General features: G+C 43.1%; 1 protein-coding gene across 1 annotated transcript in view; it reads right to left on the bottom strand.

Annotated features, from left to right (window-relative positions):
* MTMR7 (myotubularin related protein 7) overlaps window positions 1–22527 on the bottom strand; it is a 102499-nt gene that overhangs the window by 32811 nt on the left and 47161 nt on the right. The window contains exons 8-11 of the mRNA XM_073608090.1: window positions 4929–5038; window positions 3832–3957; window positions 3673–3722; window positions 1373–1573 (exon numbers count right to left, since the gene is read on the bottom strand). Of these exons, the coding sequence (XP_073464191.1) occupies window positions 1373–1573; window positions 3673–3722; window positions 3832–3957; window positions 4929–5038 (487 nt within the window). The remainder of the gene's footprint in view (window positions 1–1372; window positions 1574–3672; window positions 3723–3831; window positions 3958–4928; window positions 5039–22527) is intronic.

Raw genomic sequence — 22527 nt, 5'->3', positions numbered from 1 at the left:
TGGTATCAGTTAGTGGAATAGGGACCTATTATTGGTGTCAGTGGGAAGAATAGTGCCCCATCCTTGGTGTCAGGGGGGAAATAGTGCCCCATCATTGGTATCAGTAGGAGGAATAGTACCCCATCATTGATGTCAGTTGGAGGAATTGTGCTCCCAGGGCAAGGAAAGCAAGGGGCCGCAGTTTGGAGACCACTGCTGAAGAGGTTTCACCACTCAGTCAGTCAAATGGTTTAAATGGCTTCCTCAGTTAATGTGATTGTTGGGAACACACCACAGCATTTGGAGCCACTTCAGCAACTCCGTCACCTTACTCGAATCCCCATAGAATGCGTCAAGGTAGATGTTGATTGTCCAAGAACATAGAAATGTGATGTTAGTAAAAACACCCTGTTCTCATTTACATAATCCAACCACTATGGCGCCATGGAGTCAAGGGCATGTGTCAGCGGTTAAAGTTACATGGCTGAAGGTTCATCTTATCAATTAAAATGGTTGGGCATATTCCTGACACTCAGAAGTGAGGAAGCCATTTGGTGAGTGTTCAAACTTCAACACAACAGAACAAATTCAGTTGAATGTAACTTACCATTACTAGCCACAATGATGTAGTCTATGAACTACCAGCCACTCTATATTATGGTGTTCCTACGTCACCAGATACATGCACAAAAAAACTAATAATAATTATATAGTAGGTTGCCGTTCTTACCACCACAGTACATCAAAGCTTGGAGGGTCAAAACCAAAATTATAAGCGTTGTCTTCATGACACAATAGAGATCTTACTGGGTCAACTTCTGCTTAATCTACACGCAACACATCACAGAAGTTCTCTCTTATAATTAGCTGTGTAATCTACATTGCTAGTCTAGTGTAGTGTAGTGGAAGGGGCAACTACATATGTCCTTTGTCCACCTGTACTACTACTGTCCACTTATGAAATGAACTGGAGTTTTTATATATAGTACATGTATGGTTGATCATAGGCTTGAAGGAAAACAGCAGAGCAAGCCATTACAGACCTCTCATTCTGAAAATAATAGATCCCTGGCTGCCATGCTGATCCAGCGGCTTCTGTACTTTTTTGGATATCAAAAAAAATATGCATATCAGGACTTCTTATCTGCAAGCTTGTTCAGGGTCTGTCCCAGAGAATACTACGGCCAGAAAACGGTTTTCAAAGCAAACTCAGCAAAGGCAGCTTGCATATTTCTTAATACAGATTCCCTTTCGATGACAGATGGGTGCAGGGACAACAATACAGTGATTTAATTAACCCAGAAAAGTACAGAGAAGGGTATGTAATGTATAGCTCTCACATCACTCTGCCCAAATAGATACACAGTATGAAGCCATGTTTGTTTTCCCTCACCTCTGTTCTTTCCTCTCTCTCTGGCAATTGCACAGGAAGTTTCCATACTGGCAGGAGTATATATGATGCTGAATATGGACGAGAAACCTCTCATTAAACTCAAATGCACATGGAAATTGTTCCATAAGCTGCCAGACACACTCTACAAACTGGTCAATCACTGGGGATACTTCCTTTGGGTCTCCGTCTAAATGTCCATATCTGATACATAAAAAAAAAAAAAAAAAAACAGAACATCAACTACACATTTTTTACCAGGCAACATACAAGCTGTATGTACTTTTAGATTAGCGATCAGAATCTGGGTAGAAACAAGTGTGTGAATGCGTTTCCTGTATCAAGTATTATTATTGTCTCCTTGCACCTCCTTCATGACAACCCAATTTAGTAACCCTCTACATGACACAACTAAAAAGCTACTATAAAAGACTGCCATTAATGTATCTCCTCCCTGGCCACTGTGTTTTGAACTCCAGACAGTGTCCCTAGGTCAGTGATGGCGAACCTTGGCACCCCAGATGTTTAGGAACTACATTTCCCATGATGCTCATCCACACTGCAGAGTGCAAGAGCATCATGGAAAATGTAGTTTCAAAACATCTGAGGTGCCAAGGTTCGCCACCACTGCCCTAGGTCTTCTAGGTACAGTTAGGGGACTGCTGAGTGTGTCATGATCTCCTGATACCCACCTAACACTACCCACTGGTAGCTAGATGATGTTCTGGGACAAGCCAAACCTCAGTCTATATAGCTATCAGCACAAGGGATGCTGATCATTGTGGGGGGCAAACCACCAAACTACAAGATAGCATTCCCACAGGGTTCCCTCTGGAGCTGGCCTTCTTTGAATGCACAAATACCTGTATAGAATAACAGGAAAGACCCAAGAAACATAAAGATACACCATTTGGTACTTCTTTTTAAACTTTCACTAAATGTGTTATTGATGTGCTAAATGTTTGGAGATTTATGGAGAGCTTTTCTTTAACATTTCTGTGCTAGAAAACTTACACAAAGTTTAACATAGCAAGCTGGCAAATGTACAATGCAAGCAGTGAAGGTTGTAAAAATATTGAGCAGTCATAGAAACAGTCATTTGTTTAACAGTTCTTATACAACAGGCCTATGGAGTCTTGCTATGATTATCAGAACATACTGTACACATTGCACATAAAAGTTCTAGTGGTGTAAAACATACTATACCTTTAAATGCATACAGGGGTTTACCTGCCCAGAATCTCTATTTTTCATGCAGAAGCCTTTTTTCTAGTAATCTGGGTCTGTGGAAAAATCATCTCAAGCCTAATGAAAAGTGTAGCCCTGGTAATCATAATACCTTCCACAAAGAAATGTAACTCCTAGGGATTGAAGGTGGCTTCCATTGAGCCATCACCTCTTAGCTCCCTTAGGTCCACCTCCTCTCTAAAGCTCATGTTCTCTTGTGCAATTCTCTGTGTCCCCCCCCCCCCATCTCCACACCCCCAGCAGGGGATGACTCTTTGTGACAAAGCATGTCTGCCCAGAGATCTCCACAGCAAACTGATTCTTTCAGTTCCTTTACCTCTACTGGTCCCTAGTAAGAGCCAAAAGTTATAATGTGTGGCCTGGAATTCAGCACCGTGGCACATTCTGAATTACTTTACTTCATGCTCTAAACAGATATAATTGATCCTTCTTACCATCTATTTGACTTATTTACAGTTTTATATGACATTGTTCAGCGCCACACTTTTTTGTTGTTTTACTGAATTACTTTACTTGCCTGGAGTTCAAGCTCTCTAGCTGTCTTTGCTTTCAGCAGTGCCCCCTCTCTATGGTGTCTCCTCCTATCTATGGGGTCTACTTTTAAAACATTTGTTTGCCGAATGTCACACACATTTGTGCATACTGTGTATGTTTTTAAATAACTCAATGAGAAAATATACTGCTTTTTGGCTAATAGATGGAGCCAGCAATCATAGGGATTATTAGATTGTAAGCTCTCAGAAGCAGGGCCCTCCTAACCCTCTTGTATTGAATTGTCTCCCTGTATATTGTAAAGCACTGCGCCAACTGTGGGTGCTATATAAATCCTGTATTATTATTATTATTATAATAATAATAGTAATAATTTGAGAATTCACAGCTAAAATTGGTGCAGCATGCACAAACGTATTTTACATTTGTCCAACGAATGTTTCATAAATAGACCTCTACGTTTGCTTTCAGAGATGAAAGAGAGGCAAAGAAGAGCGCAGGCTAGGCCTGTAGATGAATAAACAAACATAACCATGTCTACATAATACTTTCTCTAATATTACCTGTGATTAAATTTATGACCAAACGAAATCCAATCTTTCTCAATCAATACCTGAAGACAAGTAAGACAAATAATTGCATTAGAATATATCTGAGAATAAGCAATTGATTATTCACAACATAACTATGCACATATAGCACAACTGCACTGCATCTCTTACCATAAAGCCTTTCATTGTTCTGTAGTATGGGTCAAGTAGTAGACTTGCCACTGAGCAAACCTGAGACGTGCGGTCCCACCCATCAGAACAATGGACAAGGACACTAGTCCCTTCTTCAGCTACTGCCTACAAAAAAAAAAAAAAACGACTGATAAATAACATGGTCTAACATATACGATGGTTACACAAAAGAATCACGCCACTTTAAAATAATGGCATTTTGTTGCCTTGCAGCCTGAAATGAAGGAAAGACACATTTTTTGTTTTATCCAGCTGTACTTACCAGTGCAACTTAGAACATCGAAATAAAGGGTATAACACACAACATGTAAAAAAAAATAAAAAATGAATTCAAAAATTTGAGTTGGAAAAAGGATCACCCCCTTATGTCAGTATTTTGTTGAACTACCTTGCTTTAATTACAGCCTATAGTCTGTTGGGATATGTCTCTACTATCTTTGCACATCCAGACTTTGCAATATTTGCCCACTCTTCTTTGCAGAACTGCTCAAGTTCAGTAAAATTTGATAGTGACTGTTTGTGGACTGCAGTCTTCAAGTCATTTTACAGATTTTCAATGGGGTTTAAAGGGGTTGTAAACCCTCATGGTTTTTCACCTTAATGCATTGTATGCATTAAGGTGAAAAACCTTCTGTGGTGCTGCAGCATCTGGGCTCCAAGTCACCTTTTTCACCTTCAACCACTGTGTGGTCATTTTTGCTGTGTGCTTTGGGTCATTGTCATGTTGAAAGATAAAACTTCTTCCCATTGACAACTTTCTGGCAGAGGGCATCAGAATTTCCTCAAGAATTTGATGGGATTTTTCCCCATCCATTTTTCCTTCAATCTTGACAAGTGCTCCAGTCCATGCTACAGTGTTCAAATCAGTTTTTTTTAATTTTTTTTTTATATCATCACACTCAAAAAGAGCAAACGCTTCAGTGGTTCCAAAAGGGCACCCTTGATTAGAGCTTGAAAAATGGTGAAATCTGTAAAAGAAGTGCAGTCTGGACTGGACGTAGAATTAAGATATCAAATTGAATCCGGGGACAATGCATTTTAAGCCACCTAATTTATGAAAATGAGATGCACATTACCTTGGCAATGAAGATGCCGGCATCCAGTATGGTCTTGATGTGCTTTAACCACCCAGATGATTCAAGACCCCACAGGAATTCACCCATAGATGGCGATCGAAGTTCACATACTGCAATTGCAACAATTTAGAAGAAGTAAAACAAATGCTGTGTAAAAACCTGGTATCTTTACAAAAAGCTCTAGGTGTGATATATCCCTCCTAGGAATGTCCAGCCTTGGAAGATAATGTATTCAAGCACTCTTCCAATTATACAGCTACTCTAAAGACACAGATAAAAAAAAAAAATATATATATATATATATATATATATATATATATATATATATATATATGAGCTGTTTTGTGTGTAATGTCCATCCAGTTCTGAGATTCTGACAAACACAGCCAGCCTGGTGACCTGACTTTACTCTACTGCAGTGCAACAACACAGATTGATCACCTTCCTGTCTCCAGCATGCTATTGTAAAATGAATAAATAGCAACTGACTGATGGGGTCACCTCTCTGCTCTCTCCTTCTGTTGGCATGTTGAGACCACACCTGATTGCCTCCTAATGCTGTTCCTTTAGCTGCTAGTCTCCAAGTGCTGCTGAACAGGGAATACAAAAAAATATAAAAATGTAAATATATATATATATATATATATATATATATGTAAATATATATTATATCTCAACACACAGCCATTAATGTCTAAACCTCTGGCAATAAAAGTGAGTACACCCTTAAGTGAAAATGTCCAAATTGGGCCCAATTAGCCATTTTCCCTACCCGGTGTCATGTGACTCATTAGTGTTACAAGGTCTCAGGTGTGAATGGGGAGCAGATGTGTTAAATTTGGTGTTATCGCTCTCACTCTCTCATACTGGTCACTGGAAGTTCAACATGGCACCTCATGGTAAAGAACTCTCTGAGAATCTGAAAAAAAAGAATTGTTGCTCTAGATAAAGATGGCCTAGGCTATAAGAAGATTGCCAAGACCCTGAAACTGAGCGGCAGCACGGTGGCCAAGACAATACAGCGGTTTAACAGGACAGGTTCCACTCAGAACAGGCCTCGCCATGGTCGACCAAAGAAGTTGTGTGCATGTTCTCAGCATCATATCCAGAGGTTGTCTTTGGGAAATAGACATTTATGTGCTGCCAGCATTGCTGCAGAGGTTGAATGGGTGGAGGGTCAGCCTGTCAGTGCTCAGACCATACGCCGCACACTGCATCAAATTGGGCTGCATGGCTGTGGTCCCAGAAGGAAGCCTCTTCTAAAGATGATGCAGAAGAAAGCTTGCAAACAGTTTGCTAAAGACAAACAGACTAAGGACATGGATTACTGGAACCATGTCCTATGGTCTGATGAGACCAAGATAAACTTATTTGGTTCAGATGGTGTCAAGCGTGTGTGGCGGCAACCAGGTGAGGAGTACAAAGACAAGTGTGTCTTGCCTACAGTCAAGCATGGTGGTGGGAGTGTCATGATTTGGGGCTGTATGAGTGCTGCTGGCACTGGGGAGCTACAGTTTATTGAGGGAACTATGAATGTCAACATGTACTGTGACATACTGAAGCAGAGCATGACCCCCTCCCTTCGGAGACTGGGCCGCAGGGCAGTATTCCAACATAACGACCCCAAACACACCTCCAAGACGACCACTGCTTCGCTAAAGAAGCTGAGGATAAAGGTGATGGACTGGCCAAGCATGTCTCCAGACTAAGACCCTATTGAGCATCTGTGGGGCATGCCTGAACGGAAGGTGGAGGAGAAGCGCAAGGTCTCTAACATCCACCAGCTCCATGATGTCGTCATGGAGGAGTGGAAGAGGACTCCAGTGGAAACCTGTGAAGCTCCAGTGAACTCCATGCCCAAGAGGGTTAAGGCAGTGCTGGAAAATAATGGTGGCCACATAAAATATTTACACTTTGGGTCCAGTTTGTTAATTTTCACTTGACATTAATGGCTGTGTGTTGAGTTATTTTGAGGGGGCAGCAAATTTACACTGTTATACAAGCTGTACACTCACTACTTTACATTGTAGCAAAGTGTCATTTCTTCAGTGTTGTCACATGAAAAGATAGAATAAAATATTTACACAAATGTGAGGGGTGTACTCACTTTTGTGAGATACTGTAGAGATACTGTACAAAGAAATGAAGGGCTTAAAATGTTTTATTATAGGTGTACTTTAAATGATAGAGACAGAATATCAACTAAAAATCCATAAAAAATACAAAATGTTATAAATTGAGTTGCAGTTCAGTGAGTAAAATAAGTAACCAACCAACAATAATTCTGGATCCCACAGACTGGCTACAGTATGTGCTCATGTGCTACACAGATTAGTCCTGACAATATATACACACACACACACACACACACACACACGTACACGTACACGTACATACAAAATTGAAAATTGTAAATAAGTACATGCATTCACTGGTGCTTATTTTTGTATCTGCTTGGAGTGTATACAGAATTTAAGTTTAGGTTTAGCTATAATCAGTTGTGTCTAACCAGATAAACACACAAATATACTGAAGATGGGAAAACCCAACCATGCGAGTCAACATCCAGCCTAAATTGGACCAAATCAGGTAGCCAATAGAGACAGGCTCAGACGTGTTCTGGATCCTAGTCCCATCCCACCTGCCCGATCCCGCCAGGAAGCCAACACAGCACAGCGCTAATCACAGGCAGTGAGACATTTCCCAGTCTGTGCAGCTGCGGACTGGGAAATGTCTCACTGCCTGTGCTGTGTACACTGTCTGGTTCCTGGTGGGATCGGGCAAGTGGGTTGGGACTAAGATCCCAAACACACCTGATCTCATTTCTAGTAGCCAATATTGGTTGATTTGCTGCATTCAGTCCACTTTTTTACATTATAAATATTTTATTTCTTAATAAGCATATAAAAATATATGTCTCTTTCTATCTAGGGACAGCAGAAAATGTGTGAACCTCTTGCTATATTAATAGCTCCCTGCACCTGATATTCTACATTTGCCTTCCACGAGCATCAGTCTTCTTTCCACCTTTGGGGCCTCTTACCTTTGCTTGCTGTCTTAGTGAGCTTTTAAAAAGGCATCCACTTTAGATGCCCCTGTTGATGGTCTGTTGATCGAAACGCGTAGGGCGGGTTTTATACCCTGTACACTGCCTTTTTTTATATCTGTGATCACTTTTATGTATAGCGTTTTTTTAGTAAATAAATTACCCGGATTTACACCATGTGGAGGCATCCCTTTTCTTTTCCATATACTTTTGGGAATTGAGAAAACATCTTCAACCTTGGAACCAGGTTTTGATCCATTTCCCGTGTATCCAGAGGTGACATCCAGGCCTCATAGAGGCTCCATCTGCCTTCAACCACTACACTCTCTTGCCCAGGGTGGCACACAGCTCGATTGATTCTATGCTTATGGCAGTAGAATCCAACAGTTCCGGTAAGCGTACCCCATCCTTTCATGAGTTTGATGACATCTGAACTGAGATTTGGGAAGCAGAAGGGACTGTTATACCGTTCATTTATCCATTGCGGATTATCATGTTTTCTTTGCCTATACGTCACTATTGGGACACCAGTCTATGATTACAGTGACATTCTGTTCTTATGACACATGTGTTCTTTAGCGCTACAATTTATTGAGCATATCCACTTTAGAACCTAACCTATACACATAGGATCTTCCTCCCCAAAAATGTGTTTGATGCCAAAGGGAACTAAGCCCTTTTGCATCTCAATTGTAACAGGAGGAAATATGGGATTTGGGTGAGATTTCAAGTGCCACTAACCATCCACATGCAGCCCCCTTTTCTAGCGAATATGTAAAGGGGTCTTTCCCCATTTACTGAAAAAAAAAAAACTACTCCACCTATTGTACCTACAACTTCCAACTTGGTTAATCTTCATTCCTGATGAACCAATTTATACAAAGGAAACATTGTAAAACTATGTGGCTGCCAACCAGATTTAAGATTACCTTTAAACTGATACATAATACAAGCTTTCAGATTCTGCTGTCCTACAGGTTAACTAAACAGAAATCAGAGACCAGTGTATAAGCTAGCAAAAGTACAAGAACCAGGCTATAGTAGTAATCTACTATATGTCTTCATGTCTCTGCCCAGTCATTTTTAAATAGGTCCGAATGCGGATGTCTCCTTGTAAGACTAAGTAATATTTTTAGAACAACATTAGATCTGGAACACTCCTAAAAGGTTTACCAAGAATTGAAAACACGGACAAAAACATGAAAAAAGTGACAATATATAACTAACGTATTAAACGTAAAGCCTCTGCACAATGTATCCAAACGGAAAGCATCACGCTGTGAAAAGCCGACATCAGAAAGATATTTAGGATAAATGGAAATGGCAGGAATTCCCTCCTGCTGTGTGGTCACCTTGTTCTAGGACAAGTTACAATAAAAAATGCTTTGACGCTGACTATCCACAAGACCGACTTAAAATAAATAGCATTACAATTTGTCTTTATCCGGATTTCTATGAAACAAGGATATACTAATGGGAATTTATAGAGAATTACGAGTATAAAGAAAAAAAACACATTGTCTTACAAATGGCAATTTTTCCGTTTTCCCACTGCTGGTCATCAAAAGAAATGCAATAAAAACATGCTTATGTGTTTACCAATAAACCTTGTTTTTATGTGTGTAGTTACATAAATACATGGCGGCAGGTAGTATTTGCTGAAGAAGAGTGTAGAGGGTATGACGGCAGGTAGTATGTGCTGAAGAAGAGTGTAGAGGGTATGACAGCAGGTAGTATGTGCTGAAGAAGAGTGTAGAGGGTATGACGGCAGGCAGTATGTGCTGAAGAAGAGTGTAGACGGTATGACGGCAGGTAGTATGTGCGGGAGAAGAGTGTATGTGTGGGAGAAGAGTGTAGAGGGTATGACGGCAGGTAGTATATGAAGAAGAGTGTAGAGGGTATGACGGCAGGTAGTATGTGAAGAAGAGTGTAGAGGGTATGACGGCAGGTAGTATGTGTGGGAGAAGAGTGTACAGGGTATGACGGCAGGTAGTATGTGCTGAAGAAGAGTGTAGAGGGTATGACGGCAGGTAGTATGTGCGGGAGAAGAGTGTAGAGGGTATGACGGCAGGTAGTATGTGTGGGAGAAGAGTGTAGAGGGTATGACGGCAGGTAGTATGTGCTGAAGAAGAGTGTAGAGGGTATGACGGCAGGTAGTATATGAAGAAGAGTGTAGAGGGCATGATGGCAGGCAGTATGTGCGGGAGAAGAGTGTAGAGGGTATGATGGCAGGTAGTATGTGCTGAAGAAGAGTGTAGAGGGTATGACGGCAGGCAGTATGTGCTGAAGAAGAGTGTAGACGGTATGACGGCAGGTAGTATGTGCGGGAGAAGAGTGTATGTGTGGGAGAAGAGTGTAGAGGGTATTACGGCAGGTAGTATATGAAGAAGAGTGTAGAGGGTATGACGGCAGGCAGTATGTGCTGAAGAAGAGTGTAGAGGGTATGACGGCAGGTAGTATGTGCTGAAGAAGAGTGTAGAGGGTATGACGGCAGGCAGTATGTGCTGAAGAAGAGTGTAGAGGGTATGACGGCAGGTAGTATGTGCGGAGAAGAGTGTAGAGGGTATGACGGCAGGTAGTATGTGCGAAGAAGAGTGTAGAGGGTATGACGGCAGGTAGTATGTGTGGGAGAAGAGTGTAGAGGGTATGACGGCAGGTAGTATGTGCTGAAGAAGAGTGTAGAGGGTATGACGGCAGGTAGTATGTGTGGGAGAAGAGTGTAGAGGGTATGACGGCAGGTAGTATGTGCTGAAGAAGAGTGTAGAGGGTATGACGGCAGGTAGTATGTGTGGGAGAAGAGTGTAGAGGGTATGACGGCAGGTAGTATGTGCTGAAGAAGAGTGTAGAGGGTATGACGACAGGTAGTATGTGCGGGAGAAGAGTGTAGAGGGTATAACGGCAGGTAGTATGTGTGGGAGAAGAGTGTAGAGGGTATGACGGTAGGTAGTATGTGCTGAAGAAGAGTGTAGAGGGTATGACGGCAGGTAGTATATGCTGAAGAAGAGTGTAGAGGGTATGACGGCAGGTAGTATGTGCTGAAGAAGAGTGTAGAGGGTATGACGGCAGGTAGTATGTGCTGAAGAAGAGTGTAGAGGGTATGACGGCAGGTAGTATGTGCGGAGAAGAGTGTAGAGGGTATGACGGCAGGTGGTATGTGCGGGAGAAGAGTGTAGAGGGTATGACGGCAGGTGGTATGTGCGGGAGAAGAGTGTAGAGGGTATGACGGCAGGTAGTATGTGCTGAAGAAGAGTGTAGATGGTATGATGGCAGGTAGTATGTGCGGAGAAGAGTGTAGAGGGTATGACGGCAGGTGGTATGTGCGGGAGAAGAGTGTAGAGGGTATGACGGCAGGTAGTATGTGCTGAAGAAGAGTGTAGAGGGTATGACGGCAGGTAGTATGTGCTGAAGAAGAGTGTAGCGGGTATGATGGCAGGTAGTATGTGCGGGAGAAGAGTGTAGAGGGTATGACGGCAGGCAGTATGTGCTGAAGAAGAGTGTAGAGGGTATGACGGCAGGTAGTATGTGCAGAGAAGAGTGTAGAGGGTATGACGGCAGGTGGTATGTGCGGGAGAAGAGTGTAGAGGGTATGACGGCAGGTAGTATGTGTGGAGAAGAGTGTAGAGGGTATGACGGCAGGTGGTATGTACGGGAGAAGAGTGTAGAGGGTATGACGGCAGGTAGTATGTGCTGAAGAAGAGTGTAGAGGGTATGACGGCAGGTAGTATGTGCGAAGAAGAGTGTAGAGGGTATGACGGCAGGTAGTATGTGCGGGAGAAGAGTGTAGAGGGTATGATGGCAGGTAGTATGTGCTGAAGAAGAGTGTAGAGGGTATGACGGCAGGCAGTATGTGCTGAAGAAGAGTGTAGAGGGTATGATGGCAGGTAGTATGTGCGGGAGAAGAGTGTAGAGGGTATGACGGCAGGTAGTAAGTGCGGGAGAAGAGTGTAGAGGGTATGACGGCAGGTAGTACGTGCGGGAGAAGAGTGTAGAGGGTATGACGGCAGGTAGTATGTGCTGAAGAAGAGTGTAGAGGGTATGATGGCAGGTAGTATGTGCGGGAGAAGAGTGTAGAGGGTATGACGGCAGGTAGTATGTGCGGGAGAAGAGTGTAGAGGGTATGACAGCAGGTAGTATGTGCGGGAGAAGAGTGTAGAGGGTATGACAGCAGGCAGTATGTGCTGAAGAAGAGTGTAGAGGGTATGACGGCAGGTAGTATGTGCGGGAGAAGAGTGTAGAGGGTATGACAGCAGGTAGTATGTGCGGGAGAAGAGAGTGTAGAGGGTATGACGGCAGGCAGTATGTGCTGGAGAGGAATGTAAAAGGTATGACAGAGGGTGATATGTGCTTAAACGCAGTCTTGAGGGTATGATAGTAGATAGTATGTGCTGAAGAGTGTACAGGCTATGATGGCTGGCAGTAGGTGATGGAGAAGAATGTAGAAGGTGTGGCAGCAGGCAGTATGTGCTGGAGAGGAGTGTAGAGGGTATGATGGCAAGCAGTAAGTTATTATCATTACATTGCCACCTACTGATCAAATCAGGATTTAGTACATTGCTGTTGTTTAGCACTACAGTCCAGAAAAGTACAGCCTTGGCTAAAGTGCGTACCCTTTACAAAGGGCAGAGTTTATCCAGTACCCCTAGGCGTGGGTCACAATATGCTAAAAACACTTGACAAGTACATTTATAAGCTGCATCCCTTGACGGAGTAAATATGAATGTTTTAAAATAATACATACCATAGTTTCTGATTTGCGTAACATACTGTGTGATTTATTATGAACAAAATTACTTTTAACTTACTATTTCCTCATATACCATTTTATACTGTAGCATGTAATCCCTAGTTGGGGAAAGTAAAATTTTATGACAACTATGTAACAAAAACTATGTAACAGTGTCGGTAGCAATTTAGGAAAAGATTAATATTAAAAGTGGTTGCTAAAAAGTTGTGGCTGAATGAATAGAGGTGTAATTGGAGAAGGGTGAAGACTGGATTTTTTTTTCTAAGCTAATTACCAGTGTTAGGTCCTACACTGCAGCAGAAAGTGGTTACTGAGCGGTTATGAGTAATTCTTCACCCAATCTATCCATCTGCACTAGACTAATCCATTGGCATCCCAACCTCCAGGTATTCCAGTTTCCTCACACACTCCAAATACATGCTGGTAGGTTCATTTGCTCCTATCCAAACCAGACCTAGTATGTGTGTGCATGCATGTATGCATACAGTGGCGAAAATAATTATCTGATCCCTTGCAGATTTTGTAAGTTTGCCAGTTTACAGAGAAATTAAGGGTCTATATTTTTTATCATGGGTGTATTTTAAAAGATAGAGACAGGATACCAACCAAGAATTCAGAAAAAAACACAATACAAATGTTATAAACTGAGTTGCAGTTCAATGAGTAAAATAAGTATTTGATCCCCTACCAACCAACAATAATTTTGTCTCCCACAGACTGGCTACAGTGTGTGCTCATGTAGTACACAGATTAGTCCTGTCAATTTAAGTCGGTGCTCCTAACGACAACTCGTTATGTGTATAAAAGGCACCTGTCCACAAAATCTCTTCCTTCCATTCAAACTTCACCATCATGGACAAGACCAAAGAGCTGTCAAAGGATGTCAGGGACAACATTGTAGACCTGCACAAGGCTGGAATGGGCTACAACAAGGCCATCAGCAAGAAGCTTGGTGAGAAGGAGACAACTGTTGGAGCGATTATTGGCAAATGGAAGAAATACAAGATAACCATCAATTGCCCCCGGTCTGGAGCTTCATGTAACATTTTGCCTCATGGGGTAGGGATGATCACGAGAAAAGTGAGGAATCAGCCCAGAACTACACAGGAGGAGCTTCTGAATGATCTCAAGGCAGTTGGGACCACAGTCACCAAACAAACACAATACGCCACCGTGGATTGAAATCCCGCCTGTCCCCCTCCTCAAAAAGGCACATATACAGGCCCGTCTCAAGTTTGCCAATAAACATCTAAATGATTCAGAGAAGGATTGGGAGAAAGTGCTGTGGTCAGATGAGAACACAATTGAGCTCTTTGGCATTAACTCGACTTGCCATATTTGGAAGAAGAAAAATGCTGACTATAACTCTAATGCCGCGTACACACATCGGACTTTTCGACCGGACTTGTCCGACGGACGCCGACGGACCAAATCCGGCGGACAATCCGATCGTGTGTGGGCTTCACCGGACCTTCAGCTGACTTTTCCAGTCGCAAATTTGACGGACTTTAGATTTGGAACATGCTTCAAATCTTTACGTCGTAACTCTGCCGGACCCAGAAAACCGCTCGTCTGTATGCTAGTCCGACGGACAAAAACCCACGCTAGGGCAGCTACTGGCTACTGGCTATCAGCTTTCTTATTTTAGTCCGGTGTACGTCATCACGAATCCGTCGGACTTTGGTGTGATCGTGTGTAGGCAAGTCCGGTCGTTAGAAAGTCTGCCAAAAGTCCGTCGAAAGTCTGTCGAAAGTCTGTCGGACTTTTGTAGCTGAAAAGTCAGACTGTGTGTACGTGGCATAAGAACACCATCCCTACAGTTAGGCACGGAGGTGGAAACCATTATGCTTTGGGGCGGTTTCTCTGCTAAAGGTACAGGCAACTTATCCGCATTGAGGGCCCAATGGATGGGGCCATGTATTGTAAAATCTTGGATGAGAGCCTTCTTTCTTCATCCAGAACACTGAAGATGGGTCGTGGATGGGTCTTCCAGCATGAAAATGACCCAAAACATACCGCCAAGGCAACAAAAGAGTGGCTCAAGAAGAAGCACATTAAGATCATGGAGTGGCCTAGCCAGTCTGATTATAAAGTCGCTTTTTTTTCCTATAAAAATAACAAACATGTTATACTTACCTGCTGTGTTGCAGCCCAGATCCTTCTCTTCTCGGGTCCCTCTTCTGTGCTCCTGGCCCCTCCCTCCGGTTCAGTGCCCCCCGAGCAAGCAGCTTGCTCTGGGGGCACCGGAGCAGAGTCACGGTTTCCTGTGTCCATTCATGAAGCTCCGACCCGGCCCCACCCCCTCTCCCCTCTGATTGGCTAGCTGACTGAATGACAGCAGCGGGAACTAATGGCGCCGCTGCTGTGTCTCAGCCAATCATGAAGGAAAATCTGGATGGCTGAGGCATTCGTGGACATCGCCAGACAGAAAGGGACCTCAGGTAAGTGATATGCCGCGTACACAGGAACGGACTTTGATGCATTAGGTCCAGCGGACTAGACTCCGTCGGACAATTCGACCGTGTGTGGGCTCCAGCGGACTTTTTTTTCCCAAAAGTCAGACGGACCTAGAAATAAAACATGTTTCAAATCTTTCCGACGGACTCGAGTCCGGTCGAAAAGTCCGCTCATCTGTATGCTAGTCCGACGGACAAAAAACGATGCTAGGGCAGCTATTGGCTACTGGCTATCAACTTCCTTGTTTTAGTCCTGTCGTACGTCATCACGTACGAATCCGTCCGACTTTGGTTGATCGTGTGTAGGCAAGTCTGTTCATTCGAAAGTCCGCCGGACCTAGTCCATCGGAAAGTCCGCCCATGTGTACGCGGCATTAGGGGTGCTGCTGCACACAGAAGGCTTTTTATCTTAATGCATAGAATGCATTAAGATAAAAAAAACCTTCTATCTTTATAACTCCTTTAATTCTATAGAAAATTTATGGAGGGAGCTGAAACTTCAACTTGGCAAACGACAGCCAAGAAACCTTAAGGATGTAGAGAAGATCTGTAAAGAAGAGTGGACCAAAATCCCTCCTGAGATGTGTGCAAACCTGGACACCAACTATAAGAAACGTCTTACCTCTGTGCTTGCCAACAAGGGTTTCTCCACCAAGCACTAATACCGCGTACACACGGCCGGACTTCCCGACAAAAAAAGTCCGATGGGAGCTTTCGGTCGGATAATCCGGACTTTTTCTGTCGGCATTTCCGACGGACTCAGATATAGGAAATGTTCTAAATCTTTCCGTCGGAAATGCAGACGGAGTTTAGCCCGTTGGCAAGGCAAGTCCGGCCGTGTGTACGCGGCATTAGTCATGTTTTGCTTGGGAATCAAATACTTATTTTACTCACTGAACTGCAACTCAATTTGTATCATGTGTTTTTTTCTGGATTTTTGGTTGATATTCTGTCTCTATCATTTAAAATACACCTATGATAATGGTCAATAGGTGTAAATTTACAAAATCTGCAGGGTAACAAATAATTATTTTCCCCACTGTATGAGATAGGGACCTTAGATTGATAGTTCCTTGAAGGCAGGGGACTGATGTAAATGTACAACATACATAAAAGTGCTGTGTAAAATTGTCGGTGCCATATAAATACCTGTAATAAATAAATACATATTTTCTATGCATCCAGAGTCCTCTATGAGAAAGAAATGTTGTAAACCAAGAACTGCAGGCATAGGAAGGAAAGGAAATGGAAGCAAAAGGAAGTCACACTGCCAGGCTAAAGAAGAAATATGTATATGCCCCGTATGAAAACTGCCAATCAAAGGAAAACACGTTCAGGTCCGCATTTTTCATTTTATACTATGGAGCACACTAGCAGCTATGACCCCTGCTTTCCTTTTTTTTTTTTTTGTGTTTCAATAAAGAGAACCAAACTCCATGTGAAACATCAGACCTCTATAGTCTACAGAGAATTTCTTGCATCATCCAGACCCATTCGCAGAGACCCCAAGGTCAAAGACGCTAAATCAAAGTCACACGACTGTTTTCATACAAGGTCAAAACACAATTGTCAGGAAGCCGGAAGTCCCGAGCAGTCAATTCCAGGTATAACAACTGTAATTGTATATTATCTTTGGAATATTTTTAGATGCAGATATATATATATATATATATATATATATATATATATATATATATATATATATTTATTTATATTTATATTAGAAGGACATGGCAGTCTGTGCTCCTTGGAAATTAAATATTCACATAACATAAAAAGTAGTAACAATACATAACTGTGACATCTTAAATATAAAGCTTCCGCTAAAGGGAAAGCATCACGCTGTGGAAGGACTTCAGAAATATGGATAAAAATGAAATGATGATTCATGATTTGACCTCCTGCAGATTGCTCGCTTCTTTCTAGGACAATAAGATAAAAGGAAGGGAGAATATCTCACATTTCACAGAACTGAAATCATACTGTACAGAGCTCAGCAGCTGCATGCAGCTTTATGGGAAGCAAGAATCTTCCAGTGGGAAATTATTATGGACAGAGCTGGAGGAAGTAAAACGATGTTTTATGCTCAGGTCATTATTTCAGTACTGCTATATCATGCAACGTTACAAATACAACTTTACTAATTCTGCCTATATATCAATAAGTAACTGCTAATATCTAGTGAATGCGGGCTTACATTAAAGTAAACTCCAGGAAACGTAATTAATGCAGAAGTCCAGGCAAACGGCTAAATGCGCAGTTTAAAAGGAGAACCCTGGGCACTTGATAAATGATAAAAAATTATGCAGATTATACGGCTTGTTTCAAGGATATTCATGAGAAGGATTTGAAGTGGTTGTAAAGGCAGAATGTTTTTTATTTTAATGCATTCTATGCATTAAAATAAAAAGCCTTCTGTGTGCTCCCCCCTTAGCCCCCCTAATACTTACCAGAACCCATCTCCATCCAGCGATGTGCACAAAAGCCTCGGCTCTCCGGGATTCTCCCTCCACATTGGCTGAGGCAGCAGCAAAGTGCCATTGGCTCCTGCTGCTTTCAAAGTCAGTGAGCCAATGAGGAGAGAGGGGCGGGGCCAGACCGTGTCTCTGTGTCTGACTGGCTTGGCTCAGGTGCCCCCATAGCAAGCTGCTTGCTGTGGGGGCAACGGAGCAGAGTCACAGTTTCCTGTGTCCATTCAGACACGAAGCCCCGACCCAGCCCAGGGGGGAGAGGCCAGAAGCGCCGAAGAGGGACCTGAGAAGAGGAGGATCTGGGCTGCTCTGTGCAAAACCAACTGCACAGAGCAGGGAAGTAGAACATGTTTGTTATTTTTAACAAGAAAAAAAACACATGGCTTTAGTATCATTTCAACAAAGTATTAAGGGTTCTTGTCTTTCCAGCCCCATAATGTGGGTGGGCACATCATGTACCCCACAGGACAAGTAGTGACCACTAGTCTTACATTGTATGTGATGACATGAACGAGAGGGTTGGCGACATGAGCATTTGGAGACCAGCAAGAAGAGAGGAAACTACAAAAACAAGGAGACAGGAAGGCTCAAGCACCTAGTGCATTACTGTACTGGAAATAATGTATTTGAGCAAATAAAATGGATAAAAATAGTTTTTAAGTAAAACTTTTTTTTTTGCAGTAATGCACTAGGTGCTTGAGCCTTCCTGTCTCCTTGTTTTTGTAGTTCCACTTTAGATTCCCCTATCCATGAAAGGCTGCATCTGCCTAGCATTTGAAATTGATGCACAGTCCTATTCAACAGTGCAGGACCACCAAGCGCTGGAAGTGATCGCTTTGTACTGGACTGTGGACAATTGTAGGTGCCGTAAAGTGTCACCATTTTATAGGCATGCTCAGTTCTAAATCTTGACAGGTTTGGTATCCATTTACTTGATGCAGCATCATCTTTTATATTTTAGCAAAAAATTGTGTGTTATATTGTGTTTGTGTACACTAAAATTTCAGTGTACTTTTCTCCAAAAATTTGCATTTGATAAATAGCTACGCAAATATGTGAAATAAAAAATTGCAATAGCCACCATTTTATTCTCTGGGGCACTCCCCTCTGCTCTGAAGCACAATATCATTTTTCTTTCAGGGCACCGGGCATATGAATTACAGTGGCCGGGGTTTTTTTTTTTTAAGCAGATGATTAGAGCCAGAGGTTCTAAGACCCCATACACACTATTAGATTTTCAGCAGATTTTTGTCTTCAGATTTACCAAAACCATATAATATGGAGGTCACACCTTAAGCGTTTCGATTTGTATGCAATCAGGCAGGCCCTTGCACTACATAGTTTTGGTAAATCTGAAGACAAAAATCTGCTAAAAATCTAATAGTGTGTATGGGGTCTAATAGGTTTCAAAATAGGGTGGGCTCGGGTCGCAGAGAGGGTGCTCCGATTCCACCCAGGTGTGTTACAACAGCGAATGAATATTTGCTGTTCAAACAATGATCCTCAATCCGGCCAATCAGAAGCGGGTGTGAGACCTATTTTCCGATTGGCCTGCCGAGGAGGAGGCAGGAAACGGAAGCCGCTGTGATGACCCATGGAGAGCAGGGGAACGGGAGGCTGCCGCCGTCGAGTAGGAAAAGCCGACGGTGATGGGGTAAGTGCTACTGACCGACCGGGGGACCGGGGGGGGGATGGTGTCGGTGGCATACTGTTTGCCGCCCCCTCAAAAAATGTTTCCACCGGCTGCCACTGTTGCAACTGTCAGCCTTGCAATGCCTCATGGGACTTGTAGTTTCGCAACAGCTGGAGGGCTGCTAGTTTGAGACCCCTGCTAATCTTTTCAGGGGGAACAGCGGGAAGGTGAAAAAAGCAACTTCACCTGTGAGAGGTCTGCGGAGGACTGGGACTACACACACGTCATGATCCTCACTCTATTTGGTTAATATAAACGCTGCTACTTCTGAGCTCTTTCTGAAAAAGCTAGTTGCCTGGCTGTCTTTCCGGTTGAATACGTTCTGAGCCACTAACCTGGAACAATTATGCAGATCAAGGTAATTGGAAGTCCTTATCAATATATCTGCTCCATGTCTGTCACTCCAAGTATTGAAACCAGAGGGTCAACCATGAAAGCCAGGCAAGTAGCATCTGCAAAATCAGATAATGGTCATCTAATGTCTAGGGACAACTTTCTGTGTATTCATTCTTGAAAGGAAAACTTCTGATCTTAGGCAGTTCTATACTAAGTGCAATGACTGATATACGTGGAAAGTTTGGACACCCTTTATGAAGGTATTTCATTCATGTACTACTTGCGGTTAGACTTGAGATCCAAAATGAAAGTGAACTAATGTGATCTGTTTATCTGACACGCCAAAGGTTACTGACGCACGTCCTTCTAAAATTAGTGCCGTAGTCCTGCTGGTGTCACTCTTCACCCAGGTCAGGTTACCTGAATGTCTTGAATTTCTTACTAGCCTGAAAACAGCTAAACACTACATAGCAGAGGCTCAGACATTCAACATACAGCAGTCAAAAACAATGCTTTGAAATAAGGCTCAAGAATTTTTTTTATCAGGACAGCAATATGGACACAATAGGCATATTATAATCTATCATAAATGAAAAAAAAAGAGAGAAAACCGGGCCTAAGTTTGAATCCCAGGCTATGATCTGCATGGAGTTTGCATGTTCTCATGTCTTAGAATTTTTTTTTTCTGGATCGGGGGGAGTGAGTTTCCAGCATGACCGTTCAACAGAAACCGGTGGTTAGACCAGCTTCTGTAGGACAGACAGTAGTACACACAGAGCTGATGACACCAATTATTTTAATTTAAAAAACACACAAACACATCACATCTAAGTACCTTTTTTCTAATTGGTATATAGCTGTCACATGACCCAGATCTTTCTCAGCCTGTCTGTAGGGAAACATAAGCAGGAGGAGCTTCTAGTCCTCTACTGCTGGTCACATGTTAAAAAAAAACAAAAAAAAACTAAAAATGAAAAAAAAAACTAAAAATGAAAAAAAAACAAAACACAGCCTTGGGATACAGAGTAAAAATAAATAAAATAAACTATTTTAAATCGTCATACAAATATATATTTGAAATCAAATCTTTATTATTTTGTGGAAAAAACATGGTGTGGGTGGATTTTTCCAGGTCACATTCCTATCGCCTGTGTCTTATGCCCCATACACACGGTTGGACATTGATCGGACATTCCGACAACAAAATCCATGGATTTTTTCCGACGGATGTTGGCTCAAACTTGTCTTGCATACACACGGTCACACAAATTTTTTTGGAAAATCCGATCGTTCTGAACGCGGTGACGTAATACACGTACGTCGGGACTATAAACAGGGCAGTAGCCAATAGCTTTCGTCTCTTAATTTATTCTGAGCATGCGTGGCACTTTGTGCGTCGGATTTGTATACACACAATCGGAAATTTCCGTCAACAGATTTTGTTGTCGGAAAATTTTATAGCAAGCTCTCAAACTTTGTGTGTCGGAAATTCCGATGGAAAATATGTGATGGAGCCCACACACGGTCGGAATTTCTGACAACAAGTTCCTATCACACATTTTCTGTCGGAAAATCCAACCGTGTGTACAGGGCATTAGAATAACAAGGAGGTGAAGCCACCATTAATCTACATGTAATACCCAACCCCCATTGTGTTTGTGTGGTTAGTGGGCATGGAGGAGGGAGGGAGTGGCCTGTCATTTATCACTGTGTATACTCCCACATTTGTGACTCTATAGTCACATGGGCTGCTCAGATGTGATAGGGAGGAAATACTCAACGTCAGCGTAGAAACTCACTGAAAACTGAGCATGTGCAGAGTTGCCAACACAGCTGCAAAATCCCTAGCTGAATTGGGGACATGGAGCAGAAGATGGTGATAAAAAGAAGCAGGATTAAGGCCCCTTTCACACGGACGGATAGAATGGTGCTTTTAGCTGCGGATTTTCTAATTTTCTACCGCAGCTAAAAGCACACAATGCTTTCCTATGGCCCCATTTACACACTGTGTTTAGCTGCAAATTAGATACATGCGGTTCTGTGCGGATAGAAAAAATAGAACTGACTGTGTCCAGGAGCGATTTAGCGCAGCTATCCGCACATAACCGCAGGTAATCGCAGTGCACTGTGTCAGCTGCGGATAACAGCGCCGAGCTGCTCATCGGGAAAGGAAAAATGATTTTTCCTTTCCCAATGAGCGACAAGCATGGGGATCCGACTCGGATCCCCGCCAATGGACGACACTGTTTTGTATGAATCTTGAGGGGGAACTCCACGCCAAATTTTAAATAAAAAAATGGCGTGGGTTCCCCCCCAGGGGCATACCAGGCCCTTCGGTCTGGTATGGATTTTAAGAGGAACCCCTACGCCGAAAAAACGGCGTGGGGTCCCCCCCCCAAGATCCATACCAGACCCTTATCCGAGCACGCAGCCCGGTCGGTCAGGAAAGGGGGCGGGGACGGGCGAGCGCCCCCCTCCTCCTGAGCCGTACCAGGCCGCATGCCCTCAACATGGGGGGTGGGTGCTTTGGGGGAGGGGGCGCCCTGCGGCCCCCCCACCCCAAAGCACATTGTCCCTATGTTGATGAGGACAAGGGCCACTTCCCGACAACCCTGGCCGTTGGTTGTCGGGGTCTGCGGGCGGAGGGCTTATCGGAATCCGGGAGCCCCCTTTAATAAGGGGGCCCCCAGATCCCAGCCCCCCACCCTATGTGAATGAGTATGGGGTACATGGTACCCCTACCCATTCACCTAGGGAAAAAGTGTCAATAAAAAAAAACACTACACAGATTTTTAAAGTAATTTATTAGCCAGCTCCGGGGGTCTTCTTCCGGCTTCGGGGGTCCTCTTCCGA

Source organism: Aquarana catesbeiana, linkage group LG01 (genome assembly GCF_042186555.1).
Source record: "Aquarana catesbeiana isolate 2022-GZ linkage group LG01, ASM4218655v1, whole genome shotgun sequence".
Classification (NCBI taxonomy): domain Eukaryota; kingdom Metazoa; phylum Chordata; class Amphibia; order Anura; family Ranidae; genus Aquarana; species Aquarana catesbeiana.
This window is presented reverse-complemented; position numbering and strand designations above follow the sequence as displayed.